We start from the raw sequence: 19,444 nt of genomic DNA, 5'->3' as shown, positions 1-19,444 counted from the left end.
TCTGAATGATGGTCACAGACTCTGCATTTTTAGAGAACATCTGTAGGACAAATGCACAGAGTGTTGAGTGGTCAACCTCTCCATTGTGACTAAGCTGCTACTGTAGTGAGAAAACAATGAGCCAAGCATGCCCTCCTGTATACTGACTCACCTGCTACTACTTGAGTCAAAATCATCAGGAAATGCTGATCATATAACTTAACAGCAAATCAAACTTGTGGGGTGTGGCTTAGTTTTTAATTTTTCCTGATTATTTATTTCATTTTAATAGAATGGAAGTGATACTATGGGGTGATTCTTGCATTAATGTCTGTTATTGTATGATCGCTCTATGTGGTACCTCAAAATTCTTCTTTTTATATATTACAGTAATATTATTATTGCTGAAATTATCTGAACATATGAGAGAATGCTGTCATGAACTGCATGAAATCAGTCTTCAGATGAAGACCACGATAGAAATTACATCAAACTATGGCCTCAAAGTACCTAGTTTAGCAATCAATGTCTACTGAGCTAACAGAAGTCAGTCACCAATAGCACATTGAAATCTGGGGGCAAAAGCCATAAGGTATTGCTGCGTTCTCTAACACAGAAGTGCAAAATCTAACTGAAAACATTTCTAATTATTTAAACACTGGCTCCATATAAAGTTAACCTTATTTTGTGTCCCATGCAGCTGCACCAAATATAGGTATCAGTGGCAATTGTTAGCAGTTTTGTGGATTACATGTTATAAATTAAAAAGTGAACATCAGAAGTAATAACTTTAATTTACATTATATTAGTTTATAAATAAAATGTTATGTACAAAAAGTATTTTAAATATATATTTTTATATAAGTAAATCAGTCAAAATTTACATTTCATTTACGCACAAAGCAAGTCACAACTGTACAAAAATCAAGCTTCTCATAAAGAAGTGTGTGTGTGTGTGTGTGTGTGTGTGTGTGTGTGTGTGTGTGTGTTTGTTTGTTTCTTTTTTTACAAGACAGTGGCTTAATCTGATAGTTGAAATGATAAATAATTTAATGTACATATATTTATAAGAAATTCAACAAAATATAGGTAACAGAAAACACACAACTTTTGGTATAACATCTGTTAATAGAAACTGGTGAGGAATGCATAATAATAGCAATATTTCACATTAACCAAAACTCGAGGATTGATGGTATTAAGAACATATATAAAACATCATGATTATTTGTAATTTGAGATGGGGAAAGAATACTGCAACTGTTTGTCGTAGCAGATGCTTCTTTATGATGTGTTAAAATCAATGTTAGCATCTACAAAACAATGGGGGAAAATAGTTTCAGTCTGTTAGGTTAGAATAAATTCATTTTTCTGATCATTAATATAAATTATCTCACACTTTAAAACTGAAACAGACATGCACTGCAATTCAGCTATTACTCAAACCACTGGAAACGTGTGCCTTATTTTGGAACACAGAAGATGAGGAAAGTTTTCTTATCAGCAATATAGATCACAGAAAAATTTGTAGAACAGACAAATTTTAAGGCAACATTGGCAAACCAAGGAAACTATTTAAGATGTTGCTTTACGTTATGTAAACTGCAACTTGCATTTGGACTAGAAGCTTCAGCAGGTCTGAAAAATGCATACATGACTTACGAAATTTTTGCAGTTTCAAACATCACATTTTTTGAAAGGCACAGGATCACATTAGTGTAACTCCACAGCAATGTAGCACAGCACTTATGTGTTTCCTACCTCTATTGATTGAAAACACTTAAGCATTATCCGCAACATAGTAGGAACAAACTGTGAACACATCACACAGCCAATCACAGCAGTAAAATTACAGTACACAAACACAAAACTAGTCTTCATACATATTCAGTATACTCTTCATGTCAAGTACACCTGAATTCACATTTATCACAATCTTGCATTGTCCAAATTTAACACTGATATGGAAGAACAAAGGTGTCCCCTAAAATAATCCAACATCCTTCTTCAGTTTTGTCTGTTTCCATAAAGGAAGGGAAGAGAATTCTTCTTTTGACATACCAAGAAGTTCCTGTAAAAGTGAAACATCCTTATGACAACCTCTGAAATTAATAAGAAGCATGACACATTTATAAAGGACAAAGAGTTCCGAAATATGTCGAATCTGACCTAGCAAATTAAGGAAACAAAATTGTTCTCATTTCCAATGAAGCTAATCTTTGCATAGAACACTACACTGCTGATTGCTTATTTATACACACATTACATGAACAGATGAACAACTGCACTTACTTCTTAACAAAACAAAATGAACTACAGTATACAGGGTGGTACAGAATACATTGTTCGTGACCGGGCCAAATATCTCACGAAACAAGCGTCAAACAAAAAAACTACAAAGAACGAAATTTGTCTAGCTTGAAGGGGGAAACCAGATGGCGCCATGGTTGGCCCGCTAGATGGTGCTACCATAGGTGAAATGGATATCAACTGCATTTTTCTAAAATAGGAACCCCCATTTATATTACATATTCGTGTAGTACGTAAAGAAATATGAATGTTTTAGTTGGACCACTTTTTTCGCTTTGTGACAGATGGCGCTGTAATAGTTACAAACATATGGCTCACAATTTTAGACGGACGGTTGGTAAGAGGTAGGTTTTTTTAAATTAAAATACAGAACATAGGTATGTTTGAACATTTTATTTCAGTTTTTCCTCTGTGATACATCTACCTTTGTGAACTTATTTCTGAGAATGCATGCTGTTACAGCGTGATTACCTGTAAATACACATTAATGCAATAAATGCTCCAAATGATGTCCGTCAACCTCAATGCATTTGGCAATACGTGTAACGACATTCCTCTCAACAACCAGTAGTTCGCCTTCCGTAATTTTCGCACATGCATTGACAATGCGCTGACGCATGTTGTCAGTTGTCGGTGGATCACGATAGCAAATATCCTTCAACTTTCCCCACAGAAAGAAATCCAGGGATGTCAGATCCGGTGAACGTGCGGGCCATGGTATGGTGCTTCGATGACCAATCCACCTGTCATGAAATATGCTATTCAATACCACCTCAACGGCATGTGAGCTATGTGCCGGACATCCATCATGTTGGAAGTACATCGCCATTCTGTCATGCAGTGAAACATCTTGTAGTAACATTGGTAGAACATTATGTAGGAAATCAGCATACATTGCACCGTTTAGATTGCCATCGATAAAATGGGGGACAATTATCCTTCCTCCCATAATGGCACACCACACATTAACCCACCAAGGTCGCTGATGTTCCACTTGTTGCAGCCATCGTGGATTTTCTGTTGCCCAATAGTGCATATTATGCCGGTTTACGTTACCGCTGTTGGTGAATGACGCTTCGTCGCTAAATAGAACGTGTGCAAAAAAATCTGTCATCGTCCCATAATTTCTCTTGTTCCCAGTGGCAGAATTGTACACGCCGTTCAAAGTCATTGCCATGCAATTCCTGGTGCATAGAAATATGGTACGGGAGCAATCGATGTTGATGTAGCATTCTCAACACCGATGTTTTTGAGATTCCCGATTCTAGCGCAATTTTTCTGCTACTGATGTGCAGATTAGCCACGACAGCAGCTAAAACACCTACTTGGACATCATCATTTGTTGCAAGTCATGGTTGACCTTTCACATGTGGCTGAACACTTCCTGTTTCCTTAAATAATGTAACTATCTGGGGAACAGTCCGGAAACTTGGATGATGTTGTCCAGGATACCGAGCAGCATACATAGCACATGCCCGTTGGGCATTTTGATCGCAATAACCATAGATCAACACGATATTGACCTTTTCCGCAATTTGTAAACAGTCCATTTTAACACTGGTAATGTATCACGAAGCAAATACCGTCCACACTGGCAGAATGTTATGTGATACCACGTACTTATACATTTGTGACTATTACAGCGCGATCTATCACAAAGCAAAAAAAGTGGTCCAACTAAAACATTCATATTTCTTTACATACTACACGAATATGTAATAAAAAATGGGGAACAGTTGATATCCGTTTGACCTATGGCAACGCCATCTAGCGGGCCAACCATAGTGCCCTCTGGTTTCCCCCTTCAAGCTAGACGAGTTTCGTTCTTTGTAGTTTTTTCGTTTCATGCTTATTTTGTGAGATATTTGGCCCAGTCACTATCAATGGACCATCCTGTATACAACAAAAGGTGAATGCTATATAAAATTAGACTTTTGCACTCTTAAGTGCGCATGAATAAACATTGAAATTTATTTTTAATTTTAATTCCAAATCTCTGAAGAACACTTCACTACTGATTGTGGAGATGAAAAATAAATCTTATATTATTAGTTTTTGTGTAAAAAACATATTCTATATTATTTTTAGATATTCACATGTGTCTCTTCATTAAGCGTTTATGTAAAGATAGGATTCTTTTATGTGGATGTTCAGCTATCTTTTAGTCCTTTGTTTATTACTGTGCAAATTAATTCCATCACCAAACCAGAAATTTCTCATGTTAAGAAATGAGAAAAGAAATCTGTTTCACTTGGTAAAAAACTTTCTATAGCCAAGATTGCATAAATACTTATTTATTTTGGACAACCAGCTTCAACAGGCTTTGAAGACCAGTAGACAACACCAAAGTCTATCGAACTTGGTTGTCGAAAATAAATAAGTATTAATGTGATCTCGGTTACAGAAAGTTTTTGACTGCTGTTACAGCTGCAAAGTAAAAGATTCTTTCTGTAAACTACACCAGACTACACAGTCTCCTCATTGTTACAAGTTTGGAGACAGGCACTGTAGCTCCTATGTAACATGGATTATACTGCAAAAAGACAAATGATGTAGTGAAGTGGCAGGTATTAAGGATAATACAGTTTCCAGTCGACTTCAACACTGCCTTGAATGGGCAGAATCTAAATTTAAGTCTCAGGAAACCGCCTTTAACAGTACTTTTCTTATGAGTAACCTTTGGAAGAGATATGCAGGCAATTAACAGTACAGACAAGTGATAATAGAAGTTTTTGAAATGTAGATCTACTGAAGAATGAATGGGTAAATACATGGGCTGTCCCTAAAGTACGCAGCCTAACAAGCAAACACAAACTTTTTGGGGGGGAAAAATCTTTATTTCTCTACACAGTCTCCTTTCAGCTCAATACACTTTTCCCAGCAGTGTTCAACAGCTTTAGTACCCTGTTTATAGTGAGAACTGTTGAACTCTGCAAAACAGCCATCAACTGCAGACGCTGCCTCTTCATTTCTGGCAAATCTTTTACCATCAAGCCATTTATAAGTCTGGAAACAGAACACGATTAGAGGGGGCAAAATCTGAAGAATACGGTGTAAGAGGAAGGAATTCGAATTTCACTAACTAGTTTTTGGTCATGGCGATAAGGTATGTATGAACTGGTGCACTGTCGTGATGAAACAAAATTCTCTCTTCTGTTAAACGTGACTGTTTTTGCCTGATTTCATCACTCAAATGCTGAAATCACTTCACATAACAGTTGCCAGTGGTTACTCTTCCTTTCTGAAGATAATCAATGCTTATTTTCCCATTTCAGTCCATTGTTTTGAGTGTTCCTTCAACTCAGGTTTAAAGTGATGGGCCCATGTTTCATCCATGGTTATGAACTGATGGAAAAACTCTGCTTTATTATAATCGCCAAATGTAGTGTTGTTGTGGTCTTCAGTCCTGAGACTGGTTTGATGCAGCTCTCCATGCTACCCTATCCTGTGCAAGTTTCTTCATCTCCCAGTACCTACTGCAACCTACATCCTTCTGAATCTGTTTAGTGTATTCATCTCTTGGTCTCCCTCTACAATTTTTACCCTCCACACTGCCCTCCAAAATTTGTGATACCTTGATGCCTCAGAACATGTCCTACCAACCGGTCCCTTCTTCTCGTCAAGTTGTGCCACAAACTCCTCTTCTCCCCAGTTCTATTCAATACCTCCTCATTAGTTACGTGATCTACCCACCTAATCTTCAGCATTCTTCTGTAGCACCACATTTCGAAAGCTTCTATTCTCTTCCTGTCCAAACTATTTATTTACTAAACAATGTAGCACCAGGGAGGGTAAAAATTGTAGGTGGAGACCAAGGCTTTCACAGTAAACACATTCAAGCAGATGTAGATTGCAGCAATTATGCAGAGATGAAGAGGCCTGCACAGGATGGATTAATGTGGAGAGCTACATCAAACCAGTCTTTGAACTGAAGACAACAATGACTACAACCACAAGGAAAGTAGTGGTCAATCCCCAACAGGCTATCTAATGCAGCCATCCTGTTCTTCACTTTTCTGGGGGAACAGCTGAGTCAACAAATCTGTTGAGAAACACAAGTATGACTAGCTTTCCCCCTCATCTCTCTTTACCTAACAATTTTATTTATGCTCCAATGTACACTTCTCAGACTCAGTTTTATTCAGATCATTTTTCACATATTTTTAAATGCTCTGTTTTGCATTTAATGTATGATCTGGAGAAAAGATTTAGTACAAACAAAACCAAAATTCATTGTTGAAAATATTAGTTATCCCATAATGACCACTTTTCAAAAGTGTAAAGTTGTTAATTAAAATTAATTCCTTCATGATTTTTTTAAATGATAATTATTTTTAACAACCTGTTTCTTGATAGTACCTAGATATTATTATACAGTAATATTAACATAATTGCACCACAAGGGAACAACAACAAAGCTACTTAACAATATTCATAGTTATTATACTCCACCTGGAAATGATTAGGGTCGAGATAGATTTCAAGGCAGGTGGGATCCACGCCATCAGGTAGTGGCCTCTGCAGCAGCTGAGCAGGCGGATAGGTTGAGCATGTCAGTCTTGCTAGCTCATCTTCCACTGTAAGTACTTCTCCAGGTTTCCTTCCATCCTGCAGCAGAAAAGGAGGTAATTCAAACAACTGTGCAGCAATAAATTTGAAGGATCTTCCCCATATCTTTGTTACAAATTGTGAAACTTTTCAAAAATTCTCATTTTGTAAAGCTTTTGGATATTATAAATTGCAGGTATCGTCTGAAATAAAGGAACACTTGATTGGAACCTATCAGTATCACCACACATAGAACAGAAATTTTCATTACAATTTAGCAGTTGTGAGATTATTATGTGGAGTGAACAAAGACAACAGAAAACTATAACAGCATGCCCAGCAAAAGGGCACAGAATATTGGAGCACATCTTTCGATGGTCTATTTCTTACCCTAAAAAATTGCTGCAATAATTACCAAATAATAAAAGATTTGAAGGGAAATAGGGAAGACACATTAAGTTGCCAACAGACATAATTAAAAAGACACTTACATAAAGCTTTTGGCCACAAACTTCATCAGCAGAAGACAAACACACACCATTCACAAACATAAGCAAGCACACCACCTGCACACACTAGCAATTTTCGGACAACGAGAGACAGTGTGGTATTGGGTTGCAAGGCTCACACATCTCTCAAGTCAGTTAACTTGCAAGTTGTGTGTAGCTGATCCTCTTCACTGTGTAATCAGCTATGCTGATCTCCCAAAAGCTTCTTCTCCAAAGACTATAGCTGGTTAAAGGAGTTTATTAAACTACTTCTCTATCCTTGAAATAATTTGGGTACTCTTAGAATACGCTTCAGTTCAATCACTTTATGTTCTCAACTTCCACAGACAACAACTTCTGCAAGCTAACTTAGCCCTTAAATATTAGACTCATTGACACATATTCAGATATCATTGGTTTGATAACCAAATAATTTATGAACACCATACATGTGTCTTGCTTTGTTCATACATGTGTCTTGCTTTGTTCACAACCAAGACACATAATAAGTTAAAAGTCTCTAGTCTCAAGTGAGTCCAATATGTGAATGTATATAGAAATCTACATTCAATTGTTCATTAGTCTTTTTAGAATCCACACAGACACAATAGAGCACAGCATACCACATAAACTTTTCTTGTTCTTCTCTACCTGTACACGAAAACTCTGTGGACCGTATAGCAAGTACTTGTCTGCCGCCGTTCAGCCGCCGGGTCCATCTTTTTCTCATAACTATTTTTTGACCTGCACATTCAAATAGGCTATGCACAGTAGGGCAAATTTGTTTCTCCCACTCACCTCTAAAATATCGGGTGTTCAAAACAGTGGAAGGCCAAGCGGTTCTAGAACTTACTCTGAAATTCTCAAAGCACTAAAACACATTACCTCCAACTCCAGCATCTTGAGCCAGAATGCCAGCGTTCCAGCCCGAGATACTGGAGTTGGCTGTCATGTGTGCTTGCTTGTGTGTATGAATGGTGTGTGTTTCTCTTTTGCTGATGAGGCCATGTCCAAAAGCTTTGTTTGTCTTTTAACTGTGCCTGTCTCAACTTAATGTGTCTTCTTTACAGGAAGTAACAATCTGTCTTTTCCTACGTTACTGGTATTCCTACCTGGAATTTCCATTGCTTGAGTTTTACAAAAGAGATGTATTTCAAATGTCTATTCTCTTAAGTTTAATTTTTTCACATGTTCTATGGGGCAATGTAAGACAACACTAGTCTGTCCTGGAAGTAACAATCTGTCTTTTCCTACGTTACTGGTATTCCTACCTGGAATTTCCATTGCTTGAGTTTTACAAAAGAGATGTATTTCAAATGTCTATTCTCTTTAGTTTAATTTTTTCACATGTTCTATGGGGCAATGTAAGACAACACTAGTCTGTCCTGGAATGAGTCACTACGTAATGCACAGAAGGCTAGTAAAATATTAAAAAAAAATACATAACATTATATATATATATATATATGAGGAGATCATGGTAATGATATATGCAAATAAGTAACACCAAATGTCTTTAAATGACAACAAGTAACTCCTGTACACAATGGAAGACACAGGCACAACAAGGAAGCCTTTGACTTACACTGAAAACTTTAGGTTTAAACACTCACATTTCTCAGTTCTGCCAGAAACTTGCTGAGGAAAGAACGTACAGAAAAGTGCACCCATTTTTGTGCATTGGATAAAGAAGTGTTATCTAAATGTAAATCATTTGTCTGTTTAGTATGCTATAGGGAGTACATGTACAGGAATGGCAGATTTGGATTCCTAAATGCTTGAATAACACCCTTTTCCCCGTTTGATAACATTTTAGGACAACTTCCTGTTTCCCATTTGTTAGACGCAAACTGAACCTGTGGCGAGTTTTTCTCCCAGTTCCAAAATGCTACAAAAATATGCAGAAATGTAGCACCATCAATGCAATGCAATCATCTTTTGAATAATAGAGGTACCTACTATCCTTAATTTATCACTGAGCTGAAATATATTTGCTTTTGATGCTATTTTCCTCTTAATCTGAAAAGAAAATCTGTATTTAATACTCAAACTGGAAAGAAATACAATGAAACTGAATCAATCAGTTTCAAATATCATCATTTTATTCTCAGAGAAACATACTTTCCTTGTATGTAGTTTCTTAAAAAAATGCTACACTAGCCAAAATATTTTCAAATATTCATTATATATTTAACTAAACTTTGCAAAGGGTCCTATCAAGTGACAGATTTATATCATGGGAGAATGAAAAAAATTGTACTTTATTAGAAATTTTCTAATGAAATGGAATCCCCTGTATTATATACTGCAGCAAACATTCATCAAACATCAACTACATACATCTATGTAATTTAAATATTTCCTACCATCATGTGGTGACAGAACTCCCACAGGATCATTTTCAACCAATTACACTACATTTCTCAAACTTTATTAAGAAACAAGCTCACCGATTCTACGATGTTAGTATTATACTGCTGCAACAATATTTAGATACTGACAATTTAAAGTCAGTAGAGGCACTGGTTCATATTTCATACTGACCCTTATGTTAAGTTCTGCTATATCATCCCTATCAGTCCACACAGGAAACAGATTAGTAAATTCAAGTGGTTCAAGGCCAGCCCACACAAGCCACGCAGAAGCTTTTCTCCTGCCCATGTGATGAGCATAGTCAAGTGCGGTCTGCATTGCAGCACGTCGCTCTGCCTGCCATCGCACAGCACCAGATCCTGTTTGTGTACTAGGATCTTCTGTTGTGTCTGGCCACCAACCCTGCCACAACCAAAGCTCGCTCCCACTATCAAGCAGGAACAGTGCTGTAAAAAACAAGACACTTTAGTTGCAGAAAATAGTGTACAAAATGTTTAAACAGAGACAAACATTTGTAGCACCTCCTTCCCCGGCAAAACTTTGATCTCCAGCTGCCCTTTGAGAAATAAAGATTTTATAAATTACGTAAGTTGCTGTAGGGGAGGTTCTGTGAAATACCACATTTACTCCAGTATAGGAATACCCCAATATGACATCCCCCACCCTTTTCTTACTGGCTCCATGAGAAAAATTGATTTTTAACCACATTCTGACTAATTAAAATTGCAAAATGTTTTATTGACAAAATATATACCTAAAAAATTTAACATTATACCTGTTCTAAACTTATGCTATTTAATGATTGTCAACATTTTGATAATACAAGGAGCGATAAAACAAACAAAAAGAAATGGTTTTCTTTCATTCCTTCCTTGAGTAATATCTAACCCACTTGTCTCTTACACCACCATTGTCTGTTGCACCACAACCACCACCATCACCATCACCATCCTAATATCACACTTGAAATTGCAACAGGTGATACAAGCAAGAAAGAAATTTACAATCTTGGCCATCTTCTGAATATATCATGATTTCCAAGGTTATGTTCATGGTGGGACCTGAGAACACAGCTGCTTTTTCTGAATACACAGAGGATTTTGCATTTATATATCATCCTCTTGTTTCCCAACATGTCATCTGCCTCCTGCTCTCTCACTGGCGGCATTGAAACAGCAGCTGACACCACTTCACATAATGTCTCACAGTGAGTGTTGACAACACTGGTGCATGAAACACGTACACTGCTTGCCCTGTCTAAACTTTTACCATCTCCTACAGAAATGTATACTACCATTGAGTACTTGCCCAGTCTTAAAAGTTAATTCAATTATGACTACGAATGGATTCGTACAAACTGCAGTTTAAACATGGGTAGATGCTCATCAAAAGTGAAGGTATGTGGTACACATTCCCATGGTTGACTGCATGAAGAAATTGCCCCCAGCTTCCCTTTCACTTTCCAATCCCTCCGAAGTTCTTCAAAGCAAATCTGCAAGTGACTTCAATTGCCAAAGCTTCACCTGCAAATGTTAGCCAACCACTATTTAATATATTACACAATGTAAAAATGTTAAGCTTAGCAGCAACTGTTTAGTCTGCAAATGTAAGATGACCCTGCATTTTTCGAATGACAAATTTGGGAAAAAACCTTGTATTATCAACTGGTAAATATGATAATGATGAAACAGGTATACACTAAGCTTTCTTTCATTCAAAGATGTCATCATGTAGATCTACAGTAACTTGAAACTGAAAACCAAACATTTAGCATCAACCGGTTTTCATAACAGTTGTAGAAGAATTTCAAAGAGCAATACACTGGTTTGCTACTCCCCTTATAACACTTTTTCGAATTTATTTGAGTGTATAACATTAAACTTCATTATTTGAGACTCTACTTGTTTGTTTTTGTCACAATTTAAGGGAGTTATTTGCGAAATATTCCTATGCTGTCATACATCTTGTTTTTCCCCATTAAATTTGGCAGTTTTATTCATATAACTCAAAGTTTTGTTCCCAATGCTACATCTACATTCTAGATCTGTTTTTTAGCATTTCTTACATTTGTCTGATTGTAAACGTCATTCATTTCCAAACCCAATACATGTATAGTGACGTGTTTGTGTTTGTTAGATATCTGTACATTCAGAAGCAAACTAACATGTCTTTTCCACAGAAACTCTCAAATATCCATTCAAGGAAGAAGGTAAAAGTCAGTCTTACAGCAGGAAATAAAAACAGGCATAAAATGGAACTGGCAAGGACTGTTAATGTGCTAAGAATAACATTGTGGAATTTTTAGTTCTAGATGCAGATTACACAACAAGATCCAGAAAGGTGCAAGGCTTTTTCATTGCCTTTATTTTCAGCAGCTTATTATACTGCTTCAGAGAATCTTTGACATCTATCTGAACCACTCATTCTTTGGGAAGGAACATCTGGTTCTGAAAATTTTAAGTTCCTCTTCTTGTGCCTTTTTTTTTTTGTCATCACACAGTCAATAATTATTATTACTTTTATAATTCATTTTCAGATAGTGAATGCTTTTTACCAGAGAACATCATGAAATACTATGCTATACTAAGCTAGTAATACTCTCTCCCTCTATGTCTCCTTCACCTTCTTGTGGCAAAAAAACCCATGAGATTCTTGAGTTTCTCCCGGCGTATTTGATAATCAAAATATCCACGGGTGTGCTGCCGGTCTATAGTGTCCAACCCGTGCCCGTTGGACACTATAGACCGGCAGCACACCCATGGATATTTTGATTAAAAAAAACCATGTTTTCTAAACTTCTTGTGTTATTACCTGTTCTACTTACTTGTGTTATTCATTTAAGTTCATTTAATTTCAAATGATTAATACCTAATAAGACAACATTTGTAAATTATCTGGAGAAGAGAAGAGCACCAAAGTGGTCCATATAAATGCTTGCAATGGTTTCAATGGAGAAAACAGCAGTCAATGAGCTCAAAGTTCAATTTTGATATCTGTGAGGGAAAGAACGCAATAAAAAAGGATCTAACCTTCACGCCCAGTAAATCAGGTATAATTTTCAATAATCATCAGAATTAACATAAAATAAATGGAAACATATGCAATATAAATGTATAGTAATAACTACTGCAACATTTCAGTCGGTGTCATTCATCAAACAACACATACAGAACTTTATCATGATCTTACCTGGTTGACTGGCACTGTACAAATCATCTTGCAGGAATGGAAAGGCCACAGGAAAGTCTGGATGTCTATATGGACTCAGTATCTCAGTAGCAGAGAAGAAGCCAGAAATACTGCTCAAATGGAAAAGTCGAGGTGTGCCATTTGCCTGAACTGATGTATACAACTGACGACTGCTGCCACCCAGACCTGTTCGAAATACACACAAAAATTTTTTACATCACATATTTTGCAAGATGGGAACAGAAAATTGTTGTTATTATTGTTGTTGTTGTTATTATCATTATTATTAAATTTATTGGCCACATTGGAGCACTTGAGACATTGCTTGTTCAATTTTGCTTTTCAGGTTGCACTGTTTGGTTCTAGCAATCCACCAACAACATTATATTCTTTCCGAACATAATTATCTCAATCTGTCTGAAATTCCTATAGCCCTTTTGTGTGTGTGACTTCTGCTGCAAATCTGTGATTCCTACGAAGAGTACTGATTTTATCTTTTTCCTCTGCATTTGTTACCTGGTTTAAAACCTTGCCAAATTTCTTGGACATAATGTCCTCCTATCATTTTTCTCCCCCCCCATGAACCATGGACCTTGCCATTGGTGGGGAGGCTTGCGTGCCTCAGCGAGACAGATAGCCGTACCGTAGGTACAACCACAACGGAGGGGTATCTGTTGAGAGGCCAGACAAACGTGTGGTTCCTGAAGAGGGGCAGCTGCCTTTTCAGTTGCAAGGGCAACAGTCTGGATGATTGACTGATCTGGCCTTGTAACAATAACCAAAACGGCCTTGCTGTGCTGGTACTGCGAACGGCTGAAAGCAAGGGGAAACTACGGCCGTAATTTTTCCCGAGGCCATGCAGCTTTACTGTATGGTTAAATGATGATGGCGTCCTCTTGGGTAAAATATTCCGGAGGTAAAATAGTCCCCCATTTGGACCTCCGGGCGGGGACTACTCAAGAGGATGTCGTTATCAGGAGAAAGAAAACTGGCGTTCTACGGATCAGAGCGTGGAATGTCAGATCCCTTAATCGGGCAGGTAGGTTAGAAAATTTAAAAAGGGAAATGGATAGGTTAAAGTTAGATATAGTGGGAATTAGTGAAGTTCAGTGGCAGGAGGAACAAGACTTCTGGTCAGGTGACTACAGGGTTATAAACACAAAGTCAAATAGGGGGAATGCAGGAGTAGGTTTAATAATGAATAGGAAAATAGGAATGCGGGTAAGCTACTACAAACAGCATAGTGAACGCATTATTGTGGCCAAGATAGATACGAAGCCCACACCTACTACAGTAGTACAAGTTTATATGCCAACTAGCTCTGCAGATGACGAAGAAATTGAAGAAATGTATGATGAAATAAAAGAAATTATTCAGATAGTGAAGGGAGACGAAAATTTAATAGTCATGGGTGACTGGAATTTGAGTGTAGGAAAAGGGAGAGAAGGAAACGTAGTAGGTGAATATGGATTGGGGCTAAGAAATGAAAGAGGAAGCCGCCTGATAGAATTTTGCACAGAGCACAACTTAATCATAGCTAACACTTGGTTTAAGAATCATGATAGAAGGTTGTATACATGGAAGAACCCTGGAGATACTAAAAGGTATCAGATAGATTATATAATGGTAAGACAGAGATTTAGGAACCAGGTTTTAAATTGTAAGACATTTCCAGGGGCAGATGTGGACTCTGACCACAATCTATTGGTTATGACCTGTAGATTAAAACTGAAGAAACTGCAAAAAGGTGGGAACTTAAGAAGATGGGACCTGGATAAACGGAAAGAACCAGAGGTTGTACAGAGTTTCAGGGAGAGCATAAGGGAACAATTGAAAGGAATGGGGGAAAGAAATACAGTAGAAGAAGAATGGGTAGCTCTAAGGGATGAAGTAGTGAAGGCAGCAGAGGATCAAGTAGGTAAAAAGAAGAGGATTAGTAGAAATCCTTGGGTAACAGAAGAAATATTGAATTTAATTGATGAAAGGAGAAAATATAAAAATGCAGTAAATGAAGCAGCCAAAAAGGAACACAAACGTCTCAAAAATGAGATCGACAGGAAGTGCAAAATGGCTAAGCAGGGAAAGCTAGAGGACAAATGTAAGGATGTAGAGGCTTATCTCACTAGGGGTAAGATAGATACTGCCTACAGGAAAATTAAAGAGACCTTTGGTGATAAGAGAACCACATGTATGAACATCAAGAGCTCAGATGGAAACCCAGTTCTAAGCAAAGAAGGGAAAGCAGAAAGGTGGAAGGAGTATATAGAGGGTCTATACAAGAGCGATGCACTTGAGGACAATATTATGGAAATGGAAGAGGATGTAGATGAAAATGAAATGGGAGATACGATACTGCGTGAAGAGTTTGAAAGAGCACTGAAAGACCTGAGTCGAAACAAGGCCCCCGGAGTAGACAACATTCCATTGGAACTACTGACGGCCTTGGCAGAGCCAGTCCTGACAAAACTCTACCACCTGGTGAGCAAGATGTATGAAACAGGCGAAATACCCTCAGACTTCAAGAAGAATATAATCATTCCAATCCCAAAGAAAGCAGGTGTTGACAGATGTGAAAATTACCGAACAATCAGTTTAATAAGCCACAGCTGCAAAGTACTAACACAAATTCTTTACAGACGAATGGAAAAACTAGTAGAAGCCGACCTCGGGAAAGATCAGTTTGGATCCCGTAGAAATACTGGAAAACGTGAGGCAATACTGATCTTACTACTTATCTTAGAAGAAAGATTAAGGAAAGGCAAACCTACGTTTCTAGCATTTGTAGACTTAGAGAAAGCTTTTGATAATGTTTACTGGAATACTCTCTTTCAAATTCTAAAGGTGGCAGGGGTAAAATACAGGGAGCGAAAGGCTATTTACAATTTGTACAGAAACCAGATGGCAGTTATAAGAGTTGAGGGACATGAAAGGGAAGCAGTGGTTGGGAAGGGAGTAAGACAGGGTTGTAGCCTCTCCCCGATGTTATTCAATCTCTATATTGAGCAAGCAGTAAAGGAAACAAAAGAAAAATTTGCAGTAGGTATTAAAATGCATGGAGAAGAAATAAAAACTTTGAGGTTCGCCGATGACATTGTAATTCTGTCAGAGACAGCAAAGGACTTGGAAGAGCTGTTGAACGGAATGGACAGCGTCTTGAAAGGAGGGTATAAGATGAACATCAACAAAAGCAAAACGAGGATAATGGAATGTAGTCGAATTAAGTCGGGCGATGCTGAGGGAATTAGATTAGGAAATGAGACACTTAAAGTAGTAAAGGAGTTTTGCTGTTTGGGGAGCAAAATAACTGATGATGGTCGAAGTAGAGAGGATATAAAATGTAGACTGGCAATGGCAAGGAAAGCGTTTCTGAAGAAGAGAAATTTGTTAACATCGAGTATAGATTTAAGTGTCAGGAAGTCATTTCTGAAAGTATTTGTATGGAGTGTAGCCATGAATGGAAGTGAAACATGGACGGTAAATAGTGTGGACAAGAAGAGAATAGAAGCTTTTGAAATGTGGTGCTACAGAAGAATGCTGAAGATTAGATGGGTAGATCACATAACTAATGAGGAAGTATTGAATAGGATTGGGGAGAAGAGAAGTTTGTGGCACAACTTGACCAGAAGAAGGGATCGGTTGGTAGGACATGTTCTGAGGCATCAAGGGATCACCAATTTAGTATTGGAGGGCAGCGTGGAGGGTAAAAATCATAGGGGGAGACCAAGAGATGAATACACTAAGCAGATTCAGAAGGATGTAGGTTGCAGTAGGTACTGGGAGATGAAGAAGCTTGCACAGGATAGAGTAGCATGGAGAGCTGCATCAAACCAGTCTCAGGACTGAAGACCACAACAACAACAACAACAACAACAACAACAACAACAACAACAACATTTTTCTAAGATTTCTCATTCCAAGTCGTAAAATCCTGATTTCTTGCAACCTCAAGACATGAAAGAAATATTAATTCTCAAGACTACTTCAACCTGGCTTTTATTATAATTGTTATTATTATTATTATCATCATTTGTACAGGTTTTGATGATTCTTCTTTCAGTTTTGAGGAGATGATCAGTTGTTTCCTCATTTTTAATTTGGAACAGGGTTTTGCAAGCACAAGTTTTGGTTCTAGAATGTTTCTGATAGTGTGTGTTGGATCTTAGTGTCTTTTAACAAGCATTTGTTATTACACACTGGACTGCTTACAAATTGAGCTTTTTTTTTTTTTTCATTTTGTTAGTCCCATTTATCCATCTTTTCATGTTAGTTATTCTTCATAGTTCTCCAAGATATTTAAACTGTACAACTATGTTAATTTTTTGATTACTTATGAAGACTAATATCAGGGTGTATACGTGGCCTACGAAAAAAAATTCCCAGATTTTTCACGCATTTCCTGGTTAAAAATACACTTTCTCACGGATGAAAACAAATTTTTTCTGTGTTAAGTAACAGTATACTTTTCCTCGAAACTGTAAAACTTATCAATCCTTTAAGTGGTTGTGGTTTTATAAACTGGCGTAAAATTTCCCAGAACTTTGGAAAACGAAACTCAGGGGAAAAAACACGTTCTAGAAAGATGTCTGATGTGCAGCAACATGTACACCGCATAGTTTCATATTACGAAAGTATAAATTCGAATTCCACCAAACACCGCATGTTGCTTTCCGAAGGATTGAAACCGAGATTGCGATGCGCTTTTGTAAGCCAGTTGTAGCTCGTGTCAAGCGATCTCGGCAGCTGATGACAACAGATATACAGATCATAGGACACGTGAAGTAGTCAGCCAATAGCAACATCTCTGTAGAGTAGCGCGAACACACAAATAGGAAAAGGTAATGTTTTAAATTATTATACATGTATACATAGTGTTGCTACAAGAAAAGAAAAGCTTTTACGTTTCATTTTGATCACTAAGATTAATAAGCTGCAAGAGAAGCTAAGCTTTAACACATAATGATCATTTTTGCATGTGTTACACTTTAAAGGTACATCACAAAAATGTGCCAGTAAATTTTTTAACAATGACATAAATGTCTGATCTTCTGGCTCGAAAATATTCTAAATGGTCACCCTCAAAGATCTGATTTTTGAATGAGAGTCAAATGCCCTGTGATTTAAGAAATTCATCAGATATCCGTGTGCTCAGAGTTCATCTTGTGTAAAAGGAAATTTACTTTGAAAGTAACGCTTTCCAAACCACCATTCGCAATATTTTCCCGCGACCTGTTAGAAATAGAATTGTTTCAGCAGTTGCCAGAGCACGCCAAATAACACGTGTCGCAGCGCTTGTGCAGATACGATGAAGCTGGAAGCCTGAACATTCATACGTGTAAAACATTAAAAGATCTTACATTCTGCCATAAAAGATGTAAATTTTCTTAGAGTACCTGTAGTGCCTCCCCCCCCCCCTCCCCACCCTATGAACAATGGACCTTGCCGTTGGTGGGGAGGCTTGCGTGCCTCAACGATACAGACAGCCGTACCATACGTGCAACCACAACGGAGGGGTATCTGTTGAGAGGCCAGATAAACGTGTGGTTTCTGAAGAGGGGCAGCTGCCTTTTCAGTAGTTGCAAGGGCAACAGTCTGGATGATTGACTGATCTGGCCTTGTAACAATAACCAAAACGGCCTTGCTGTGCTGGTACTGCGAACGGCTGAAAGCAAGGGGAAACTACAGCCGTAATTTTCACCGAGGGCATGCAGCTTTACTGTATGATTAAATGATGATGGCATCCTCTTGGGTAAAATATTCCGGAGGTAAAATAGTCCCCCATTCGGATTTTCGGGTGGGGACTACTCAATAGGACTTCGTTATCAGGAGAAAGGAAACTGGCGTTCTACGGATCGGAGCGTGGAATGTCAGATCCCTTAATCGGGCAGGTAGGTTAGAAAATTTAAAAAGGGAAATGGATAGGTTAAAGTTAGATATAGTGGGAATTAGTGAAGTTCAGTGGCAGGAGGAACAAGACTTTTGGTCAGGTGAATACAGGGTTATAAATACAAAATCAAACAGGGGTAATGCAGGAGTAGGTTTAATAATGAATAAAAAAGTAGGAGCACGGGTAAGCTACTACAAACAGCATAGTGAACGCATTATTGTGGCCAAGATAGACACAAAGCCCACGCCTACTACAGTAGTACAAGTTTACATGCCAACTAGCTCTGCAGTTGATGAATAAATAGAAGAAATGTATGAAGAGATAAAAGAAATTATTCAGGTAGTGAAGGGAGATGAAAATTTAATAGTCATGGGTGACTGGAATTCAACAGTAGGAAAAGGAAGAGAAGGAAACGTAGTAGGAGAACATGAAATAGGGCTAAGAAATAAAAGAGGAAGCCGCCTGGTGGATTTTTGCACAGAGCATAACTTAATCATAGCTAACACTTCGTTTAAGAATCATGAAAGAAGGTTGTATACATGGAAGAACCCTGGAGATACTAAAAGGTATCAGATAGATTATATAATGGTAAGACAGAGATTTAGGAACCAGGTTTTAAATTGTAAGACATTTCCAGAGGCAGATGTGGACTCTGACCACAATCTATTGGTTA

The 19,444-nt window shown here is 37.7% G+C and overlaps 1 protein-coding gene across 1 annotated transcript in view; it reads right to left on the bottom strand.

The window, feature by feature from the left end:
* Positions 1-754: 754 nt before the first annotated feature.
* The window catches only part of LOC126175422 (uncharacterized), a 581,488-nt gene continuing 562,798 nt past the window's right edge, over positions 755-19,444 (bottom strand). The window contains exons 26-29 of the mRNA XM_049922221.1: positions 12,888-13,073; positions 9,870-10,144; positions 6,742-6,897; positions 755-2,050 (exon numbers count right to left, since the gene is read on the bottom strand). Of these exons, the coding sequence (XP_049778178.1) occupies positions 1,964-2,050; positions 6,742-6,897; positions 9,870-10,144; positions 12,888-13,073 (704 nt within the window). The 3' untranslated portion in view covers positions 755-1,963. The remainder of the gene's footprint in view (positions 2,051-6,741; positions 6,898-9,869; positions 10,145-12,887; positions 13,074-19,444) is intronic.

This window comes from Schistocerca cancellata, chromosome 3 (assembly GCF_023864275.1).
Source record: "Schistocerca cancellata isolate TAMUIC-IGC-003103 chromosome 3, iqSchCanc2.1, whole genome shotgun sequence".
Taxonomy (NCBI): domain Eukaryota; kingdom Metazoa; phylum Arthropoda; class Insecta; order Orthoptera; family Acrididae; genus Schistocerca; species Schistocerca cancellata.
The sequence above is the reverse complement of the archived record's forward strand: the minus strand, read 5'-3'. Positions and strand labels throughout refer to the sequence as shown.